The sequence below is a fragment of the Balaenoptera physalus genome, assembly GCF_965194825.1.
Source record: "Balaenoptera physalus genome assembly, chromosome: 2".
In the NCBI taxonomy this organism is placed as follows: Eukaryota; Metazoa; Chordata; class Mammalia; order Artiodactyla; family Balaenopteridae; genus Balaenoptera; species Balaenoptera physalus.
The window spans coordinates 110,274,792-110,294,740 of NC_138883.1; the positions used below are offsets into that span (position 1 = coordinate 110,274,792).

The 19,949-nt window shown below is 52.9% G+C and overlaps 1 protein-coding gene across 6 annotated transcripts in view; it reads right to left on the bottom strand.

Moving 5' to 3' along the window:
* The window catches only part of IGDCC4 (immunoglobulin superfamily DCC subclass member 4), a 38,163-nt gene extending 18,572 nt beyond the window's left edge, over nt 1–19,591 (bottom strand). The window contains exons 1-5 of one of the 6 annotated variants that reach the window (XM_082445004.1): nt 19,428–19,591; nt 9,815–10,156; nt 8,973–9,114; nt 2,297–2,433; nt 846–986 (exon numbers count right to left, since the gene is read on the bottom strand). In XM_082445004.1, coding sequence (XP_082301130.1) covers nt 846–986; nt 2,297–2,433; nt 8,973–9,114; nt 9,815–10,156; nt 19,428–19,497 — 832 coding nt within the window. In that variant the 5' untranslated portion in view covers nt 19,498–19,591. Of the gene's footprint in view, nt 1–845; nt 987–2,296; nt 2,434–8,972; nt 9,115–9,814; nt 10,157–10,256; nt 11,729–13,230; nt 13,642–18,790; nt 18,907–19,427 lie in introns of those variants that run through there. The other 5 variants (XM_082445007.1, XM_082445003.1, XM_082445002.1 and 2 more) reach the window with 5 other exon arrangements.
* Nucleotides 19,592–19,949: the final 358 nt, after the last annotated feature.

Sequence of the window (19,949 nt, forward strand, 5' to 3'; positions counted from 1 at the left end):
TCAAATGGAAACAAAAATAATCCTTGCTTTTCTTCCATACAGGGCTGTAAGGGGTGGTGTACCAGAAAGAGAACAGGCTCTAAAGTTTGGGTCCTGGCTTTCCATCTTCCTCTCTGAGCCTCAGGTTCCTCATCTGCCCACTGAGAATAATAGCCCTGGCCCCTACCCTCCTCCAAGGGCTCCAGCAGGAGAGTAGGTTGCATGCTCAGTAGACTGCAAGGTGACGTTTGGCCGGCACCCTCATTACCCTGATAGCATCGATAGCATCTCCTGTAACGCATTCCCACTTGGCACTCATCACTTGCTGCCTGATACTGTCAAGCCTCTAGTCATGGATGTGTGCTTATCTCCCTCGCACAGACTGTGAGTTCAGAGGGCAGGCCCCCCCTTTTTTATTCACTGTGCCCAGCATGAAGCCAGGCACACAAAGGTGGCCGCACACTGGGTGGACCAGGAGGTGCTGTGTAGTTAAACAGACCAGCAGAGGGTCCAAGTTCCACCTGACTCGCTGGCCCCTTTCCAGCTCTCACACATTCACTGTTGTGAGGAATGGAAACATAACGTGGAAAACCGAGCCCAGTGCCCCACCCCCCAAGTGAGGTCTCAAGAGTGATTTTGTGAGTGGCAGACTTAGCGCGCTTCGTAAAGGAAACTTGCTACACGGACTGATGATTAATTTTGTCCAGGCTCCCTACCCACACTCAGCCCTGGGACAGGAGTTAGTTCCTACCACACCAAAGGTCGGTGACTATTGCATGGTCACCCTTATAGCTCCTTGACTTGGGGATGCGTGAGATGCCACACCCTTCCTCTCCCATGCCCTCAGGTCCCCTCCCTCCACTTACCTTGTCGGACCCAGGACACGAAAGGGGTGGGGTCAGCAGAGGCCACACACTCCATCACCACACTCTGGCCAGACACCACGGTGGTGTTCTCCGGGGCTGCCACAATGACCACGTCCTGCCCCCCGATGGATGCCAGGGACCCTGGAGAGAGGGCAGGCCAGCACAGCCTTACCATCAGGCGTCTTCACGTGCAGCACCTCACCTGATGCTCACAGTCACCTGGTGAGGCAGGTGGGGCAGGGAGCAGCCAGGGTTCCGGCTGACAGATGGGAAAGCAGCTGCATAGTTCGGCAGAGCTGGGACTGGAACTCAGAGCTCTTTCTCTGGGAGCCAGGAGAGGAATAACCTGACCTCTGACACACCACCCCCATTCTTCCCTGTCAGATTGAACCCACCCTCCAGGCAGAGAACCAGCGGGGTCAAGAGTAGACTTGGAGTCTGGACTTGGAGTCAACAGTTATAGTTTCTAGTTCTAGCAAGCCCTTTCTCCAGAGGGCCTCGATTCCCACGTGGGAAAGGCAGGGGATGGGTTCGAGTTTCTGCCAGCCTGGCAGCCCCCTGAGCACTAATTCTCTGCCAAGTTCTCAGTGTGACCCTGGGTCCCTGGGTCAACATGGTGAATACCCGGTTTGTCCAGCAGGTGGAGGCAGAGACCCCGGGCACGGAAGGGAGAGCGAACCAGACTCAGCGCGTCAGCTAAGCCCTAGGAAGCAGGGTAGGAGTGGAGGTGTAGGGGATGAGGAGGGGGATGGGAAGAGATGAACGGAGGGGCGGGGGTCGAGGGGAGATGCCATGGCAAAGGGAGGCAAGGGAGAGGCCCTTGTGGGAGCCCCGGAGTGAGATCTACTGAGCACCTGCTAGGCACCAGGCACTTCCCAATCTTATCTCAGCGATTCTCACCACCTCCCTGAGCTGGACATTTGATAAGGAACCCAGGGTCACGCAGATGGTGAGTAGAGACGGCAGGATTCAAACCAGGTCGTTCTGACCCCAAAGCCTGTGTCCTTCCTACTGCATCACCCTGGGACGGGAGATTTTCAGAGAAATGGAGAGAACACGAGCCCCAGACCATGAGGAGCCAGATGCACAGCAAGCAGCAGGGTGAATCCCCTTCAGGGCACACAGAGGGCCGGGGACCAGGGCTTCAGGGCACCGACACTCCTCCACAGACGCCTCCCCTCCCCCCCACCCGCCCCCGTCCCCAGCCCTGGACGCTCCACCCAACTCAAGGGAACACACAGCCTCGCAGGAAGAGAGCCCTGAACTGGGAGTCTTGGGTTCCTGCCCCAGTTCTATCTCTGACTTGTTGGGTGGCCCTTCCTCCTCTGGGCTTTATCGCTTCGCCAGTCACTTATTGGAAGGCACGCCTTGGACTACTTGAGGCCCCTCCCAGCTCCAAAATGGCCGACTCCAGAAACCCCCCGGTTTCCGCACCCAGCCAGCCCCTTTACCTCTGTGGGCCACGCGGAGTAGGGCCTCCTGGCTGAAGCGCTGGTTTGCTGAGTTGGTGGCCACGCAGCGGTAGGAGCCTGCGTCACCTTCCTGAACGTCCAGGATCTGGAGGACCCCATTGGGAAGGGTGATGAGCCTTGGGAAGAGAGAGAGCGCACCTGTGAGGTGGGCAGGAGCTCCTCGGGGAGGGCAGCATGCCCAAACAGTCCTGGACCCACCTTCCCCTCTGGCCTGAAATACCTAGAGCAGTTCCCTTTCAAGCTTCACTCATAATAAAAGAAATGCAAATTAAAACTACAAGATACCGTTTTCACTTATCAGATTAGCAAAGGTCAAAAGATTTTTTAAATTTATTTATTTATTTATTTATTGGCTGCGTTGCGGTCTTCGTTGCTGTTGTGCGCGGGCTTTCTCTAGTTGCGGCGAGCGGGGGCTACTCTTCATTGCGGTGCACAGGCTTCTCATTGCCGTGGCTTCTCTTGCGGAGCACAGGCTGTAGGCGTGTGGGCTTCAGTAGTTGTAGCACGCAGGCTCAGTAGTTGTGGTTCGCGGGCTCTAGAGCACAGGTTCAGTAGTTTTGGCACATGGGTTCAGTTGCTCCACAGCATGTGGGATCTTCCAGGACCAGGGCTCAAACCCGTGTCCCCTGCATTGGCAGGCGGATTCTTAACCACTGCACCACCAGGGAAGTCCCAAAGGTCAAAAGTTTTTGTGTTTGTTTTTTTAATTTTCTTTTTGTTTTTTCTTTTTCTCTTTTGGGCCACATAGCTTGTCCAGTCAAAAGGTTTAATAACACCCTTTGTGGATGAGGGAATGGGGGAAGGCAGTCCTGTCTTGGTGGTCATGCCAAATCAATACACCCTCTTTCAAGGGCAAGCTGGTGATATCTTACGATCAAACCTGCATGTGCCTTTTGAACCAGCAACATCACTTCAAGGACTTCATCCCACAGATATTCTCGTACATGTACACAAAAACGTATGTCTAACGATGTTCACTCCAGCCCTGTCTGTAATAGCAGAAGACTGGCAACAGTCCAAATGTCCATCTGTAGGGTGGGAACTAGCTAAATCGGTCTGGGTACATTCACACAATGGAATGCTAGGCAGCTGTTAAAAGGAGACAGTTCCATGTGTACTGCTATAAGACCATCTCCAAAATATGTATGGTACAGAACAGTGTGTGTGTGACGTGTACACTTATATGCTTTTGCTCTGAATGTCCCTGGTAATAGTGGCTATCTCTGGGGAGGGGACCTGGGATTCTGGGACCTGTCAGTGGGAGATTTAATTTTCATTAAATAACCTTCTGTATAGTTTCAATTTGTTTACCCCCTGCCTGTATTACCTCCTCTCTCCCTGATAAAATCCCTTCTATTCACACTATCTCATCTGAACCTCGAAACAAGCCCAAGAGATAGAGGGGATCACAGCCTTCATTTTAATGGTGACAAAACTAAGTCTTGGAGGGAGTAGGGTATTTTCCCAGGGTCTCACAGCTCGAGCAGAGTTAAAACTGGAACCTAGGGCTTCTGGTGCCAAATCCCACGTTCTTCTCACTTGCTTATCTCAGCAGCCATTAGATGGCTGAGAATGCCAGTGGAAGGGACGTGGTCTCCAGCAAGTCCCAGTCAACACGTACACTACTGAGGAGGGGGCAGGATGGATGAGAGTGGTGTCCTCCACCCTTTTGGTGAGGGTTGGAAAGCAGTTTGGGCTAGAAGAGCCCAGAGACCTTGCTTGAGAGACAGTGCAATCCCAGGCAGGGAAGTGCCCATGGGAGCCAGGGTGGTGGGAAGCAGAATGGGCTCTGGCCCAAGCAGGGAGGGAGTGGGTCTTCCTGAATCCTCTAGCTGTGATCCCTGCAGGGTCAGCTCGAGGATGAGAGTTCTAATTTCTCACTAGAGCAAGTGGCCTGTGGATGTAGGCTAGGCCAAGGTCAGGGAGGGAATGGGGCAGCTGTGCACTTGGTGAAGATCCCTTGGCTCGTGGGGAAAGCAGGGTATGAGAAAAATCTAGGAGAAAAGAACTAGCTCAAGGGTGTTGGGAGAGAATTCTGGCCATGAGCCTAGAAATCTGCTGTGGCCCAAAGACTTAGAGAAAAAACATAAACCTGCATCACTCCTTCCCTCAGCCCACAGGCAAACCCACCTCTGCCCCAGAGTCTTACCCTCAGCTCCAAGAGCTGCCCACATCAGTGCTGGGAGCCACAGGGGAGAGGGGACCAGAAGGGGAAGGGTGGTTGGAGAGAAAATCCTGGGCCAGGACCCAGCCTGTGCCATGGAAAATTTGATGGGAAATGACAAGTGGGGAAGGACAAGCAGGACCCATCTCAGAAACAAGGCCCCCATCCCCATCCAGGTCTCCTCCACCTAATATTCTCTGCCTCTTAAGACCCTTCCTCCTTCCTCAGTCTCCATAGCTGTTGTCAGCAGGATTCACGCCAGGAGCTGCCCACACTTCCTAACCCCAAAGTTTCTCACTCTTTCCAGGGAAATTATGCTCCAGGTATCCAAGAGCTAATACCTCCTTTGACAAGTAACACTGCCTTAATTACGTGTGTTGAATGAATGAATGCGGGTGTGGTGCTGTTGCTAGAGCCAACACAAGTGAAATGGAACCACTTTTAGTGTTCATTTAAAATCTCTTCTGCTTTGTTAAAATGTGTCTTAAAAAGCTCTGTCCTTGGAAAAATGTCCAAGACATATTGGTTAGTGGGGGGAAAGAATTCACAAATCAGTGTTTATGAAGCAATTCTATTTTTGGAAAATAGATAAATGATATGCTAGGATGTGTGCGGAAAGAGTCAAGGGTGGTAACGCTCACGTCATTCGTGGGAGGTTTTCTCTGGGAGTGGGGTTACTGTGGGGCTCTTTTTTGTTGCGTTTTTAAATTTCTTGGTTACAGTGAACGTTTATTAGTTTGGAAATATAAAACTTAAAAAAATTTAAATGGAAAAAAGCATGTGCCCTTGTACACTTTGTTTTGTAACTCCTGGCTCTAATATAAAAGCAGCTGTGGCATAGAGGAGAGAATTGATTCCAACATATGTGATTTTTAGCAAGTGACATCACATGTCCAGGCCTCAGGTTTCTCATCTGAAAAATGGGTTTCATAATTCCTGCCTACTTCACAACCCCAACCCTGTTAATGTGTCATAAGCTCTCATTAGATAATGGTAACAGCTATCTGTGCTCAGTTTGTAGGTGACTTTTTTCCCTTTAAGTTAGTATGTTTTATCATTTTAAAATGAATTGAAATTTCAAATAAAACAAAATAGCTACGTATAGAATGAAAAGCAACCTCTAGCTAAAAGGAAGGGACCATTCTCTTTCCAAGCCTGAGCCTCAGCCTGCTGCCTGTGCCCGCAAAAGGCTACTTGGACCCAGGGATTCAAGAACAGAGGAGAAATGACAGCTGCTCTGAATTTCCTGAGGGCCAAGGAGCCTCCACCCTGAGCCGTTCAGAGATCCACCCAGGGAAAAGGGACACTAGCCGAGGGTCACATGAGGCTGACAGACACGATGGGCCCTAGGAGATGGGTAGGGCAGAGGACTGGACTAGGGAGCCTGCAATAATTAAATCCATTAGTGCCATGGTTTTAAAGTGTGAGTGAATGGTGATAACAAAATGATTTCAAGTGGATCTAGACACAGGTTTTTATTCCAGTGGTTATATATTTATTTTTATGGCTACCTTCTATTTAAGGTCAGTGCTGCTGGTTTTCCATTTTACTGCAGTGAGATAATGTTCCTTTTTAGTATGTATTAAAGTTACAAAAGAGAAAGTTGATTTGAAGAAATGTATTAAATGTTGTATAAATGGTTGAGGGATGGCCAAAAATATGACAGGGGTTTGTGAATGCCTGCGATTTGGGAAACATTGTTCTCATTGATTACTGGTTCCCATGGAAGAAAAATTATCCCCTATCATTAGAAATTAGTATAAGTATCAGGGAATTGCCTCAGGGTCTAGTGTTTACCATCAGTTCCCAAAATATGCACATAGACCCTGACAGAGTGTGCTTATTAACTGCATATGTGCACAGCCTACACCAAGGCATATGGTCTCCTTCAAATCACTGGGTTGAGTTTATGAATAGCATATTTCTATGTGAACTCTATCTGGGTATGTGTAAAAATACATACCTTGGGCATAATCAAGTTGCTGTTTTAGATATTTCTTTATTCCCCCCCACACACAATGTGCTGGGACATGTGAGCCTGGCTTATTTATAGATGAGGATCACTTTTCAGAGGACTTGGGGGCAAACACTCCCAGAGGCCAGGAACTGGCAGCTCCAGCCTCCTGGGAGAGGCCTGAACTAGATGTTGGGAGGTGAGGGAACTCCTCTGTTTGCTGAGAAACTTTGGGGTAGTAACTTCTCTGCTCTGAGCACAGCTGGACCACTCCAACTCTAAGCCAGGCTGCAACAGGAGTTTCTTCAGACCCTGTGGCTTCCCCACTCCAACCACCAAATCATCCACCCCAGGGCTCCGCTGTCAGATACTCTCAGCACTAGCTGTGTGACCTGGGGCAATTGACTTCTGTCTCTGATCCTCAGTTCCCTCATTTAAGAGTTCAGATAACTGTATCTGCCACAGCCATACAGATAGACCTGGAAGGGGGTCCCTTATGTGTTAAGTGAAAAAAAAGAAGTCGCAATATAATCCCATTTTTGTTTTCTAAAAAAAGGTGACTGAACAAAAAATCCAGTATGTACAATATGATCCAAAATTTTAAAGAGAATATTTATAAACATACAGGGGAAAAGTCCAGAGGATAGACATCAAAACTAACAGAGGCTTTCTATGGGTGATAAGAAGACGAGCCTTTTTTGTTTATATGAATTTGAAAAATGCATCTAATAGGAATATAAACTAAAAGTAAACAGAGGAAAATATGAAAACTAAGGAACACTTACCTTGAAGGATCATGGGAAGGATTAAGTGAGAAAACACAGCTCTAATTAAGAGAAGCCTCTTGTGACTTTTAACGCGGGGAGAGTTTTCTGCTCTCTCCCACCCTCTCTGGGGGCTGTCCCAGGAGTAGACTCTCACTTGGTTCTCACCCAACAACTCTGTCACAGCGGTGAGAGGCTCCACATTTAAAAGGCATAGAACTTGGGACTTCCCTGGTGGTCCAGTGATTAAGACTCTGTGCTCCCAATGCAGCGGGCACGGGTTCGATCCCTTAGGTCAGGGAACTAAGGTCCCACAAGCCATGCGGCACAGCCAGAAAAAAAACAAAAAAGAGGCATAGAACTTAAAATGTCAGTGCTAGGAAGGCTGGGTTAGCATTCCCAAGGTCTCCTCCCTGGAATGCTCATTCCTAGGATGTTAACAGGGTTCCTGCAAGAGGGGCTCTGGGCAAATGAGCCTAGGAAGCATTTGGTTAAACAAGTTAAACAGGTTTCTTAGTACAGGGCTTCTCAGGGCCTTGTCAACTCCAAGAGGGAGATTTATAGGCAGTTTCCTCATCTTATTTGACCGCGGAGTACTTTTTTTTTTCAAGAATCATCTTTAGGGACTAACGTTGTAAAAAAGAACACACTTTGGAAACCATGATCTAATCCAACCCACTGGACCAGTGGGGCTGACTGATCACCAAGTCAACAGGATCACTTTTATCTTGACCTCTCACCCTTCTTCCTCACTTACAACTGTTGCAGAGATGTGGCCTGGGCCTTTTCTATCTAGAAGTTTCCCTTACACTTTCACCCCTACCTAGACATGGGCAAAAGTCAAAGGAGCTGGCACAACTCAATACACTGAAGACAGGTTAGTTTCAGGGCAGGGAGATCTGGAAACCAGTGTTTCTGAGCCTAAGGAATCCCACCTCTGCTGGGAGAGGAGAGGGTGAGCTGGTAACTACAGCTAGAGAGATGCAGGGAGAGGACGGCAGGGTGGCTGGGAAAGGCCTTTGGAGCCACATTTCCAGAGGTGTAAGACTCCATGTGGTGGCAGCCGAGTCATGAGTCCAATTCCAAGACCACAGATGCAAATGAGCCTCGTGCTTTCTGGACATGCTATGTGTACATCTGGGCCTTCCCAGGAGGCCGCAGTAGGGATCAGGTCCTGGGTCTAGCCTCTGCTTCTCTTCTGCCCTAGAAACCCTTCCCTAGGATTGCTCCATTGCCTTTATGGGGAGAGAGGAGGGTGAAACAGGAAGGACCTCTACAACCTGGTTATCAGATGCTGCACCCCACTGAATGGAACTGAGAGAAGAAGAGAAGTTATGCATCCAAGGTAGAAACTCCAGAGGAACCTGCAAAGGGAAACCCTCCCAGCAGCCTCTGGGCCCGGAACAAACAACAAACGTTCTGCCAATGACTCACCGTGTGGCCTTGGTTAAAGCACAGCTCTTCTCTGGCCCTTGGTCTCCTTCTCAATAAGGCAAGTGGTTGGACTACATATGCTCTGAAGGACTCGATAACTGCTCTCTACCCAAGCCCCATAGCTTGGTGGGTGGCTTTCCTCCCAGGGAGCAAAAACTTCTCACCCAACTTCTCTTTGGGACCAGAAATGGGCTGAGCGTCAGGTGGTGGTTGGCTCCTAAGTCAGTCTGGACAAACGGAGCCACCCTGACTCTAAGAAGCCCAGTTCCTGAGCACATGCCAGAGCCCTCCTTGGCTGCCCCCTGGGACCCACTCTCCTCTTGCCCACAGGACACTCACCGAGGCTCTTCAGGCACCGTCACCTGGTCCTTCTCCCAAGTAATGACAGGTGCTGGCAGCCCTTCGATGTGGCACTGAAACCGAGCGGTCCCGTTCTCCTCCACCGTCTGAGACTGCGGGTGCAGGGAGAAGCCTGCAAGTGCTGGGGATGAGGACAGTGAGAAAACGCAGGGACAGGAGAGGAACACAAGAAAGGAGGCCACAGCGAGCAGAGACGGGAAACATACACACACACGGACACAGAGAGACACAGGTTGACAGAAACACATGCAAAAAAAGTTCAGACCACCGGAGACACAGTTGGAAAGAGGCAGTCGGAGAATAAGAAGTGGTGATGACTGGTCAGGTGCTGCAGGCAGAATGAATTCCAAAGTCCCCCTGCCTTACATCACCATATGGTTGGACTACAGTAAGATGTGCATTTCTTCTGGCCCCCAAATTTTTTCCTGGTGATCTGTGCCTCCCGAGAACCCCCCAAGAGTGAGTGAGCTGGACAACACAGCTCGGCTCTACACACTCCACCTGCTATGGGGGTGGGGAGCACCTCTGTGCCCCTGACCCGCTTACAAACCTCTCTGGCGGGCTTCCTGGAGGAGAGCACAAGTCTAGACTCTCAAACTCACAGGGAAGGAAAACGAGGAGGAGCAGAAGAGCAGGGAAGAAGTGAGACTATTGAACAGTGAGGCAGACAATACCAGGAAGGGACCCACTGAGCAGGACAGGAGGCAGGGAAAGGGGGCGTGGCTCAGAGACAAACCTTTGTGCAAGCATCTAACTGCAGACCCCACTTCCCACACCCCACGTCTTATGGGCCTCAGCTCAGTCCAAGATGTGGCACTTACTGGCAAGCTTGACCACCGCAGCCTGGCTGGCCACCGCTCCAACGGGGCTTCGGGCCAGGCAGGAATAGCTGCCCTCAATGACCTCTGAAGCCCCAGGGTCAGTGCCGTCGGGAGCTGGCAGCTGGGACAGCCACAGGGAGCCATTGGGTAGCAGGCGAAGGTGGTTGTGCTCGGGCAGGATGCCTCCATCCTTGCTCCACGTGACGCTGGGGGGGTGTCCTGCAGTAGCCGCCCCCAGACCGCAGTCCAGCACCGTGGCTTGCTCCGGGCCCAGGATCACTTGCAGCGGCCCTGCTCCACAGCTCAGTGACACGGTCGTCTTCCGGGGCAACAGCTGCTCCCCTGTGTAGAGGAGGGGACACCAGGGTCATCAGTGTGTGTCCTCCTACATCCCACAGCCTCCAGAGCCCGAATCACCCACCCCAGGTCGAGGAGGGCAAACCTCAGAGAAAGAGGTCTCATGGAGAGACCTGTATCTGGATCTTGGCTCTGCCTCTGACTAACTGTGATCTTGGGCCAACGGCTGCACTTCGTTCCCATCCTTCCCCCGCTGCTCAACTTCCTCATCCACAAAATAACACAGTTCTTAGCAAAAAAGTAGAAGCAACCCAAATGCTCGATCACCTGATGAATAGATAAATATATTACTCAGCCATCAAAAGAAATTAAGTACTGATACTTGCTACAACATGAATAAACCTTGAACTTTCCTCAAAGTGAAAGAAGTCAGTTACGAAATGCCACATATTGTATGATCTCATTTCTGTGAAATGTCCAGAATAGGCAAATCCATAGAGACAGAACGTAGATTAATGGTTTCCAGGGACTGGGGAGAGGGAAGAATGAGGAGAGATGGCTAAGGGATCGAAGGTTTATTTCTTAGGTGATGAAAATGTTCTAGAATTAGATAGTGGTGATGGTTGCACAACCTTGTGAATATACTTAAAACCACTGATTTGTACACTTTAAACGGTGAATTTTGTGGTATGTGAATTGCGTCTCAATTTAAAAAGACATAGTCATTCCTTCCTCAGAGGGCTGTTGTGAGCGGTCAATGAGATGCTGTGTGGTAAAGGAGTACAGCACAGTGGCTGGCCTGGCACAGAACTGGGGCTCAGTAATGTCATTCCCTCTCCTGGAATCCTACAGATCGTCTTGACCACTATTACCCAAACCACTTCTGCCGCAGTGACTGGAAGAGGTAAGCTCTCCTTCCTGCAGCTGATTCCCCCAAAGCCACGCAGCAAGCCAGTGCAGAACCCAGTCCCCTGACCTTCTCCAGATGCCCCAGAAGAGCCTGCAGCTCCAACACTGCCCTGGCCGCAAAGGAAAGAGCAGGAGAACAATGGAGGAAGGGAATGCCATCCCAGGGTCAAGGCAAAAACACACAAATGCCAATGTTTATCATTTTCACCAACATCTCAGCAAGGCCCGGTAACCGTTATTCATAGAGAAATAGCTGGTTCTCTTCCAGTTGTATCTTCCAAACGGTGGACCTGCTGCCTTCCTGTCCCATAAAAGCTCAATGGCCCAAGGTGCCCTCTTATCCTCTGGCCTGACACCTTGCTTAAAGGCACAGTGGTGCATCTGAGAGTGAGCCAGGGACAGAGGTGAGGCCCATGGCCCATACTCATTACAAGGCAGGCCAGGGCTGACAGAGCCCTGTCAGGGGCATGCAGAGAGCACAATGGCTAAGGACTCCGGCGACCCTCAGTTCTAGACCCGGCTCTGTCACAGTCTAGCTGTGTGGCCTTGGGCCAGTCACTTCCACCTCTGGGCTCTAGTTTACTCAAATGTAGCGGGTGATGTCGAAGATTCTGTGATGGTAGGGTTATTCAGTGAACTGGACTCACCTACTCCTGAACAGAGAGAGAATATCATCTAGGCACACCCACAAAACTATAGACACGACCTGCCATACCTAAACACGTGCTCCCCCCGTCTCTGCCACACTCATCAACACCTGGACACACATATATGCCAACACTTAAACCCCTGAAGAGGATCAAGACTGAGGGGAGAAGAGAGGTCCTAACTGGCTGAGATAAGGAGGCCAGGGCAGAAGCCAGGCCTCTGACACCACAGTGGGAAGGACAGACAGACAGGGTCTGAACAGGCCTCTGCCTTTCTTAAAAGCTCCGCTGGCACCTCCAGCTACACAACTGGGCTCAGCATTACTAGTGGGTGCAGCGAGGAGAAGGCAGCCCTTGCCCTCACCCAGTTTCCAGTCTAACTGGGGAAGCCAAACTGGCATTCGCATCACTGAGGGCCATGTGCTGGGGTGGAAAGAGCATCTGACCTTGGGGCAGAAGATCAAGGTTCCAGTCTGGCTGCTCCACCTACCAGCTATGTGACGAGCCACTTTACCTCTCTGGGGCCCAGTTTCCACATCTGTAAAAATGAAGGCGATACTATGGAGCCTGTGAGGATTAAACAAGATGATGTAGGTCAGGTCTCCAGCCCAGAGCCTAACGGGCGTCAGTCAAAGAATGGGAGCTCATTCTTTAAAGGCACTTCGTAAACTGGAAAGGGATGTACAAATGCAAATCGCTATTCTTAACATCCAGTCCCTTCCCTATCTGAGGCCCTGGATTCTGATGCAAACACGGTGGGGGGAAGGCCAGCCCGGGCTCTCAGCCCAGTGGCTTCCAATTGCCCCATTCCAGCCGCTGAGCAGTCGGTTTGAGTTTCAGGGGAGAAAAGCCCCACATGACACGAATCCCTGAGCCCTCCGGCAGCCTCCCTACCCCCCAAAGCACGTCCGGGGCTTGGAAAATCCCCCGCTGCGCTGAACAAACAATGTGAACAGTTGGGGCCCGAGCAGCTGCTGGGTCTGTCAGCAGCCTGGGCTCCGGCGGGCAGGACGGCGGCCAGAGGGGCCGGGGCTTGCTGGGGAGCCCAGAGGAGGCTCCGATTCCCTTCCTGAATATTCATGGATCAGCAGATGTCTGGCTGCCCCACCTCGGAGGAGCCCAGCACCCAACAAGGCGAGGTGGAATGGGAAACCAACAGGGATGTACATGTGGGGAGAGCCCGGGATCCCTGGGGGGTTACAGGGCTGTGCCAGGAGCCCAAGCCGGCCCACGTTGATGGAAACGTATGCAGAGCCTGAGATTGCTCATTTTATAGATGGGGAAACCGAGGCCCAAAAGGGGAGGTTCTCACCTCTCTGGGAGACAGTCTGAGGAAACTGTTCGTCTTCGACCTCCTGGGCATGAACCCAGCATTGAGGAGACAGTTGCTCCCAAATAAGAGGGTTCTCTCTGCCCCAGCACCCAACCCAACTTCTGTGCCCAGGATGTGCATCCTTAGGGGCTCACCTCAGGTGCCACATCCCTCCCTGAAGCTGCCTCTGCCTTCCCCAGGGAAGGGTTTTCCTGGGTCTCACATCATGTAGCCACTTGGAGGTCCCTTACCCATTCTTCCTCTTGCCTTCTTGCCTAAGGCGGACCATGGGATGTGGCGGGACAAGCCTTGGCCTGGGGTCAGAGTTCTGGGTCCATCATGGGTTGTATGACATTGGGTCTGCTTTCCTCCTTTCAGCCTCGGTTTCCCCAGTCTTAAAATGAAGAGTTGCCACATTTCTCATTTTCACCAAAATTCTCCCAGCGGCAGAGGAGAACGTACTCAGGAGGCTTGCTGACTACCTGAAATGTTTTTATTTTTAAACCTCTGGCACATTTTGCATCCTATTCCATTACACAGCAGTGTTTGTTTTAATGTAAATGTGGTTCCTTCACCACCAAATCTTTTTGGAAAAGTGATGCTCTGGGGAGTGGACCTTGTTTGTCCAGTGGTTTCGTGGCTGCCCCTTTCCTGCCACCCCCCAGTCCCCTGTCATGGAGGACCACCAAGCCCCTCCCAGGAGCACTTCTCAGTGCTCCCTCTAAGTACTGGGTGGACATAGTGGACACTTGCTGTTGGCCAGCTTTCTGCCTCGAGGGGAACTCCCTCTCCCACAATCCCTTCTCCTCAGTCTCCTCATTGGGACCCTGCCAGAGACATGGAGCTTCTATGCTTAGGAGCCCCAGCGCCATCTCTCAATCTCCTTCTTCTGACATTATTTTACCCATTTACAGGATAAATTAGATTTTATGAGGCCAATTAGAACCCAGACAGAAAGGAGATTCGCTGCTGAGCCCCAGGGCCAGCTCAGTGCTGTTCCGTGGGACTAGTGCGGGCCTGGCATAAGCCAGGGTTCCATTCTTCAGTGAACTCTCAGGAGAGAGGCTGGGACTGGGGCATGGGGTGGGGGACAAAGCCGAGATGCCTCCTTCATTAAGCCAAGAACTTGCCACAAACATCAATGCCTTGTCATTTTTGAATTTCAGGGCCCACCAGATCTACAGCTTGTTTTCGGTCCACATGGGCAATTCTCCATGACGCCATCACCACTCTCCTCTCCCAGGAGTCACAAGTCAGTTTCTTCCAGAAACCTCCTTCCCCGCCCCCCACCTTGGCCACCTCCCTTACCACACACTAAGCCCCTCCCACAACAGCTGGAAGGAGAGCTTGGGACGGTTGCCTGGGACACAGGGAAGGCAGCGTTCCCTTCATCTGTGATCCTCAGGAGACAGGCTCAGCCTCAGCAGACTTGAGAGCAAAGCCACTCAGCTTGACCTGCCTACCTCCTGTTCCCTGTCACCCTGGGTCCCCGCCAGACTAAACCACTTCCCGTTCTCTGAAAGCCCACTGCTGTTCCATGCGTTGCCTATGCTGCTCCCTCTTCCTTCAGTAGCTGTGCCATCCTGGGTTCTGATTTAGACGCCTCTCCTTTTTTTCTGCCCCATAGGACCCTGGGCACCTGGGTCAGTGCAACTAGCACTCTAGATTTTTGACTTGTCTTTCTGCCAGTGAGGCAACAAGCCCAAGATTATTGTCCTAGTCAGCATTCTAATTCCCTAGGACCTAAAACACTGTCTGGCACATAGTAGGCGCTCAATAAACAGTTCTTGAACAGATGAGTGGACATGCGGAGACACACTCAAAAAGATAAGACACAGAGCCCCTCGTGCTTTTCCAAGCCTCAACTTCCTTATCTGGAAAAATTATAGGAACTCCCTTCAGGGCTCAGGATAATGTGGATAATATACGTGGAAACTGCCCAGCATACTATGTGGCACCTATGAGACACGTAACAAAATGCTTAAAAAGCACCAAGACAGGGAATTCCCTCGTGGTCTGGTGGTTAGGACTCCGCGTTTTCACTGTCGTGGGCCCAAGTTCCATCCCTGGTCAGGGCACTAAGGACTAAGATCCTGCAAGCCGCACGGCGCAGCCAAAAAATAAATTAAAAAAAAAAAAAAAAAAAAGCACCGAGACACAACAGCAAACTCACATTGAAAGAAACTCTTGCACTTGAACATTACCAGGACTGGGGAGCTCACTACCTCACCTCTTCTGCTATATGGATAGTCTGATTAAAAATACCTTCCTTAGACGCAAGAGGGAGGAGATATGGGGATATATGTATACGTATAGCTGATTCACTTTGTTATAAAGCAGAAACGAACACACCACTGTAAAGCAATTATACTCCAATAAAGATGTTTAAAAAAAAAATACCTTCCTTGTGTGCCCAACCTTGTCTCTCTTATGCTCCATTCATTTGCCAGAGCTCCAAACTATGTGACAAGATAATGAGCCCCTTATCTAACCATCTGGAAGTCTTGGCTCTGCACCAGCTTCCATGCTCAGGTCTGCACCTGAGAGAGAATTTACTGAGCCTCTGCTTCCCGGACCACAGTGACCCCACAGCCCCTCAAATCCAGAGGAATGCCTCAGCCTCAGCAGTGAGGCACTAGCAGCTGGCAGCCCAGCCAGCCCCAAGGACAAGGATTCCATTTCTCTGCATGTCAGGCCCAGGTCATCCTCTCTCTGGTTTTTCTTCTCTCCCCCCAGGTGTTGTCACCCGCCTCTGACCAGGCTGGGGCTGGGGTCCTCCCCCGTCAGAGCCACTCTTCCTCTTCCTTCCCCCCAACCCGAGGAGCTGGGAGCCCCCAGGCCTGCTTGGCAATGACATCTGTTCTGCATCTGGAATTCTGTGTCAAGTCTGGTTTCTGTACCTCAGAAACAGCGGAGGCAGAACAGGATGCAGTGGGTGGGGATGGGTGGAGCAGAGTGGATTCCAGAGGCCAGAACCAAACACACCACCTGAGGGGGGCCAAGCCCAAAGTTGTTGATAACTTCTCATGTGAGGGGGAGAGGGTGAAGAGAGACTGAACTTGGGTTCATGCGTACCAAATCCCGGGAAAGTATGGCTGCTCCAAGAGCCAGGAGACTGGTTCAAGTCCCAGTTCAGTCCCCATCACTTCCCAACTCTGGGAAGTCACTCAGTTTTCTCATCTGTAAAATGGGTTCATGCTAAAATTATTTCTAAGTTCCCCTCATCGCTGACATTCAATGACGCTAATTGTGGGATTACTCAACTTGAAACAACGTACCTTTAGGAGAAAAGAAAGGAAATGCTGATTTACACATAATGTATGATTACTTGGGCCATGAAAATACATACAGGATCAATGAAGGTTTAGATAACTTCTGGATTATTTAGATTCACTATTAAGAGAAACTATTGGATTGGCCAAAAAATTTGTTCAGGTTTTCCGTAACATTTTTCTTATGGAAAAACCCGAACGAACTTTTTGGCCAGCACAATATATTTGACCTGGTTCCTAACCTCCAAGATGAGGTCAGAGAGGGCCCCAACACCCCAACTAACTGAAGTTGGTCTCTGAGCTTCTGGGCTGAGAAAGGGATGGAGGGGGGAGTTTCCCCGGTGAGGAGAAAGCAGCTCTCTTGTTCTTAGAGCCCTCCTGCTACTGACCTTTGGCATCACCACGCCCCAAATTCTGACTGGGTGGAAGGGAGAGCCCCACTTCTTGCATGTGGTGAAAACAGAGCACTCGGCATCCCACCACCACACCCAGACACGAGTCCCATTCGCATACATCTCCCCAGTTCCCAAGCCCTGACCCAAGAGCAGTGTTCGGGGGAGACGGGCAGTCACTATCTTGACTCCAACACCAGCCCTTCATTTTGCCATGTCGAGGCTGCTGAAGTGTCTATTATTTTTTACTTCTCTCTCCTCCACTCCCTACAAACTCACTCTATCCTCACATCCTGCCGATTCTACTTCCTAAATATCTCTAGAATCCACTGTGTCCATCCCAGTTGCCACTACTCTAGTTGCCAGCAACACCCTCTCTTCTGGATTACTACCACAGCCTCCCAAGCTTCAGCTTCCTGCCTCCATCCTGTCCAATCATTCTCCACATCAGCTGGAGTGAGTTGATGCAAAGCTGATCTTAAAACCCTCCAAGGGCTCATGCAGGCTCTCAGGCCAGAAACCTTGGTGGGGCTTACAAGCCCCTTCATGAGTTGGGTCCAGCCTCCATCTTCAGCCTTCTCTTTTGACACTCTGTGGCCCCTGTCCTATTCCTCTCTAACCTGCCCCATCCTCCTCCTGCCTTGTGCTCTAAACTCCAGCCAGATTTAGCTTCATTCAGCGGTCTAAACGAAGTCACCCCTGAGCGTTTGCACATGCTGTTCTCTCTGAAAAACTCTCCCCATCATCACTCTCCTGCAGGACCAACTGACCCTCTGCACTGAGCTCTATTATTTACCGCTTCCTGGAGGAAGCCTTTCCTGACCTTTCTAGACTACCTGTCAGTCTCCTCCTTATTTACTATATTTCAGGCACCAGTCACGTGCTAGCCGAAAAGGGTACTCAGTAAATATTTGTTGAATGAATGAATAAATGGCCTCCGTCCAGATCAGGGAGGCTAGTCAGAACTCTATAGGAGTGTCCCCAGGCCTGACGAGCTTTGCACACTCAAAGGATTTAGGACTGAGGGCGAGCAGAGTAGTTGCTTCAGCCACGCACACTGCTGCCAAGGGAGCCCCAGCTCGGGCCCTGCCCCTGCCTTGTGCACTCGGGAGCCCCAGAGAGGAAACTGAGCCCCTCGCAGGGAGGCCCCACCGTTACTCCATAATGCCCGAGCGAGTGCAGTTCCCAGCCCTGATTCCGCTTTGCTAGATGACCCCGAGCCCGGTCCGGAGCTCTCAGAAGAGCATTAGAGGGTGGGCCCAACTATTCGTTAATCCCCTGGCCTCCAGGACAGACGCCTCTCTGACACTTCCCCTCCCCCTCCACCTGACAACCCCAGGCCCCCCACTTCTCTAGCCTAGCCGCCGGGACCCCGCCCCCAGGCGGCCTCCTGCCGGGTCCGCAGTCAGGTCTGAAAAAGGGCGTGTCTTTGTAGGCAGAGAGGGGGTCCGAGTAGTTCCCGAGGCTTTCCCACCCGCTGTTTGGGCTTCCTGGAGATGGGCCGGGGCGGGCCAGGCGGAGGCTCCTTCCCCCCTCCGCCGTCCCTGCCTCCCTCCCACGTGGCCTGGCTGAGTCTCTCTGGAAAGCCACAGCAGCTGGAGAGAAATCCCCCTCCCCACCCCCACCGTCAAGTCCCTCCCCGACTGGCTCCGGACACATCCTCAGCTCCCCCCTCAGCTGGGAAGGCGAGAACTAGGCGAACAAAGCGGGCAGCCCATCCCCCTCCCCAGCCCTACCAACCACCTTCCCCTTGGGCCGCCCCGAAACCCACACAGGACCGAAAGGGAGAGGGCTGGGGGTGGAAGAAGGCTCCCTAGGCAGAGACGCTTGGGACTGCGTCACCCCATCCCCAGCCCTCTCTCCAGCGAGGACAACCCTGACTCTTACCCACCCTCACCTCGCACTGAGGTGGGGGGTTGGAGGAGGCCTTGCTGACCCCGTCCACGCTTCTCAGATCTGCCCCTGGGGGTGGGGCAGGAGTGACACGCGTCCCATCCGGAGAGCGGGTGTCGTACACGTCCACGAAAGCAACTGGTTTCCTGCGCCCTCCCCCAGCCCACTCCCGGCCTCGGGTTCGGAGGGGGCAACACTCCCGCGCTCCCCACCCCCTCCGCCCAGCCCCACCCAGCTTCAGGGACCACACCCACCGGACAAAGTTGAGTATTTTATCACCACTATTCCCAGTCAATCCGCAATCTCATGCTTCTGTCCCCCCACCAAGGGCATGGATACTCTCCGAAAGCCAAGGCCAAATATTAGCTCAGCCCCATAAACACAATTACACACGCTCTCGACACACAAATGGAGGTGCAGACACACCCCCCCCACACCTCCCCTCTTTACACTCCCAACCCGGAGACACGCGCGGTAAAGGCAGAGCCCGCCCCGCACAAACCACCGGCACCTCAGCCACGGTCCGCGATGCCACGCCGCGACCGGCCACGCGCTGCGGACACGTACGCCCCGCAGAAGCCCCCTCCCCACTCTTTGCACGCGGTCGCGCGCGCCCGCGCACACACACACACTCACACACTCACTCCGGACTCCGCAGACCAAGGACACACACCCCCTGCGGACAAGTACGCGCCGCAAACGTCCCCGGCCGCGGCTCGCAGACCCCAAAGCGCAGGCATCGCGGGCACAAGGACGCGCAGCCCGCGCCCCACGGCCCTCGCGCTCGCTCGGGACTCGGGACGCGCCGACCCCACAGCCGGCGCAGCCCCGGTTGCCGACGCATAGTCACCCCGCAGCCGCTCCTGCCACTGCCTCGGCGCCCGCCCTTACCGCGCGCGGCCAGCAGGCAGAAGGTCAGCGCGATGAGCCCGCCGCCGCGGCCAGCGTCCCCCCGCGCCATGGGGCCGGGCCCGGGCTGCCGCCGCCGCCGCCGCCGCCTCCTCCCCGCGCCTCGGCCGCCGCTGCCGGGGGAGGGCGCGCCGGGCTTCAGTGGCCCGGGGAGGCGCGGCGCCGCGGGCGGGGGCGCGGCCTCGGGGGCCCCGGCCCGAGCGGGGGCCGGCGCGGGGGCCCGGGCTGCCGCCGGCTCGCCCGCCCCTCCATCGCCATCTTGGGCGAGCAGCCCGGACGGGGGCGCCCAGCGAGCGCGGCCGGTCGGGCCCCTCAGGGGACCCTGGCCCGCGCGCTGTGACCTGCGCCGCGCAGGGGCTCAGCTCTTCTGGGGTCTGCGCCCCTCTGCCTCGCCCTCTCCGGGTCGCCGTGGCCCCTCCATTTGGGCAGCTTGTTTCTGGGTCTGTCTCTTCGTCTCTCTCTGGGTCTCGAAGTCTCTTTCTGCCTCGGGGTCTCTTTTCTCTG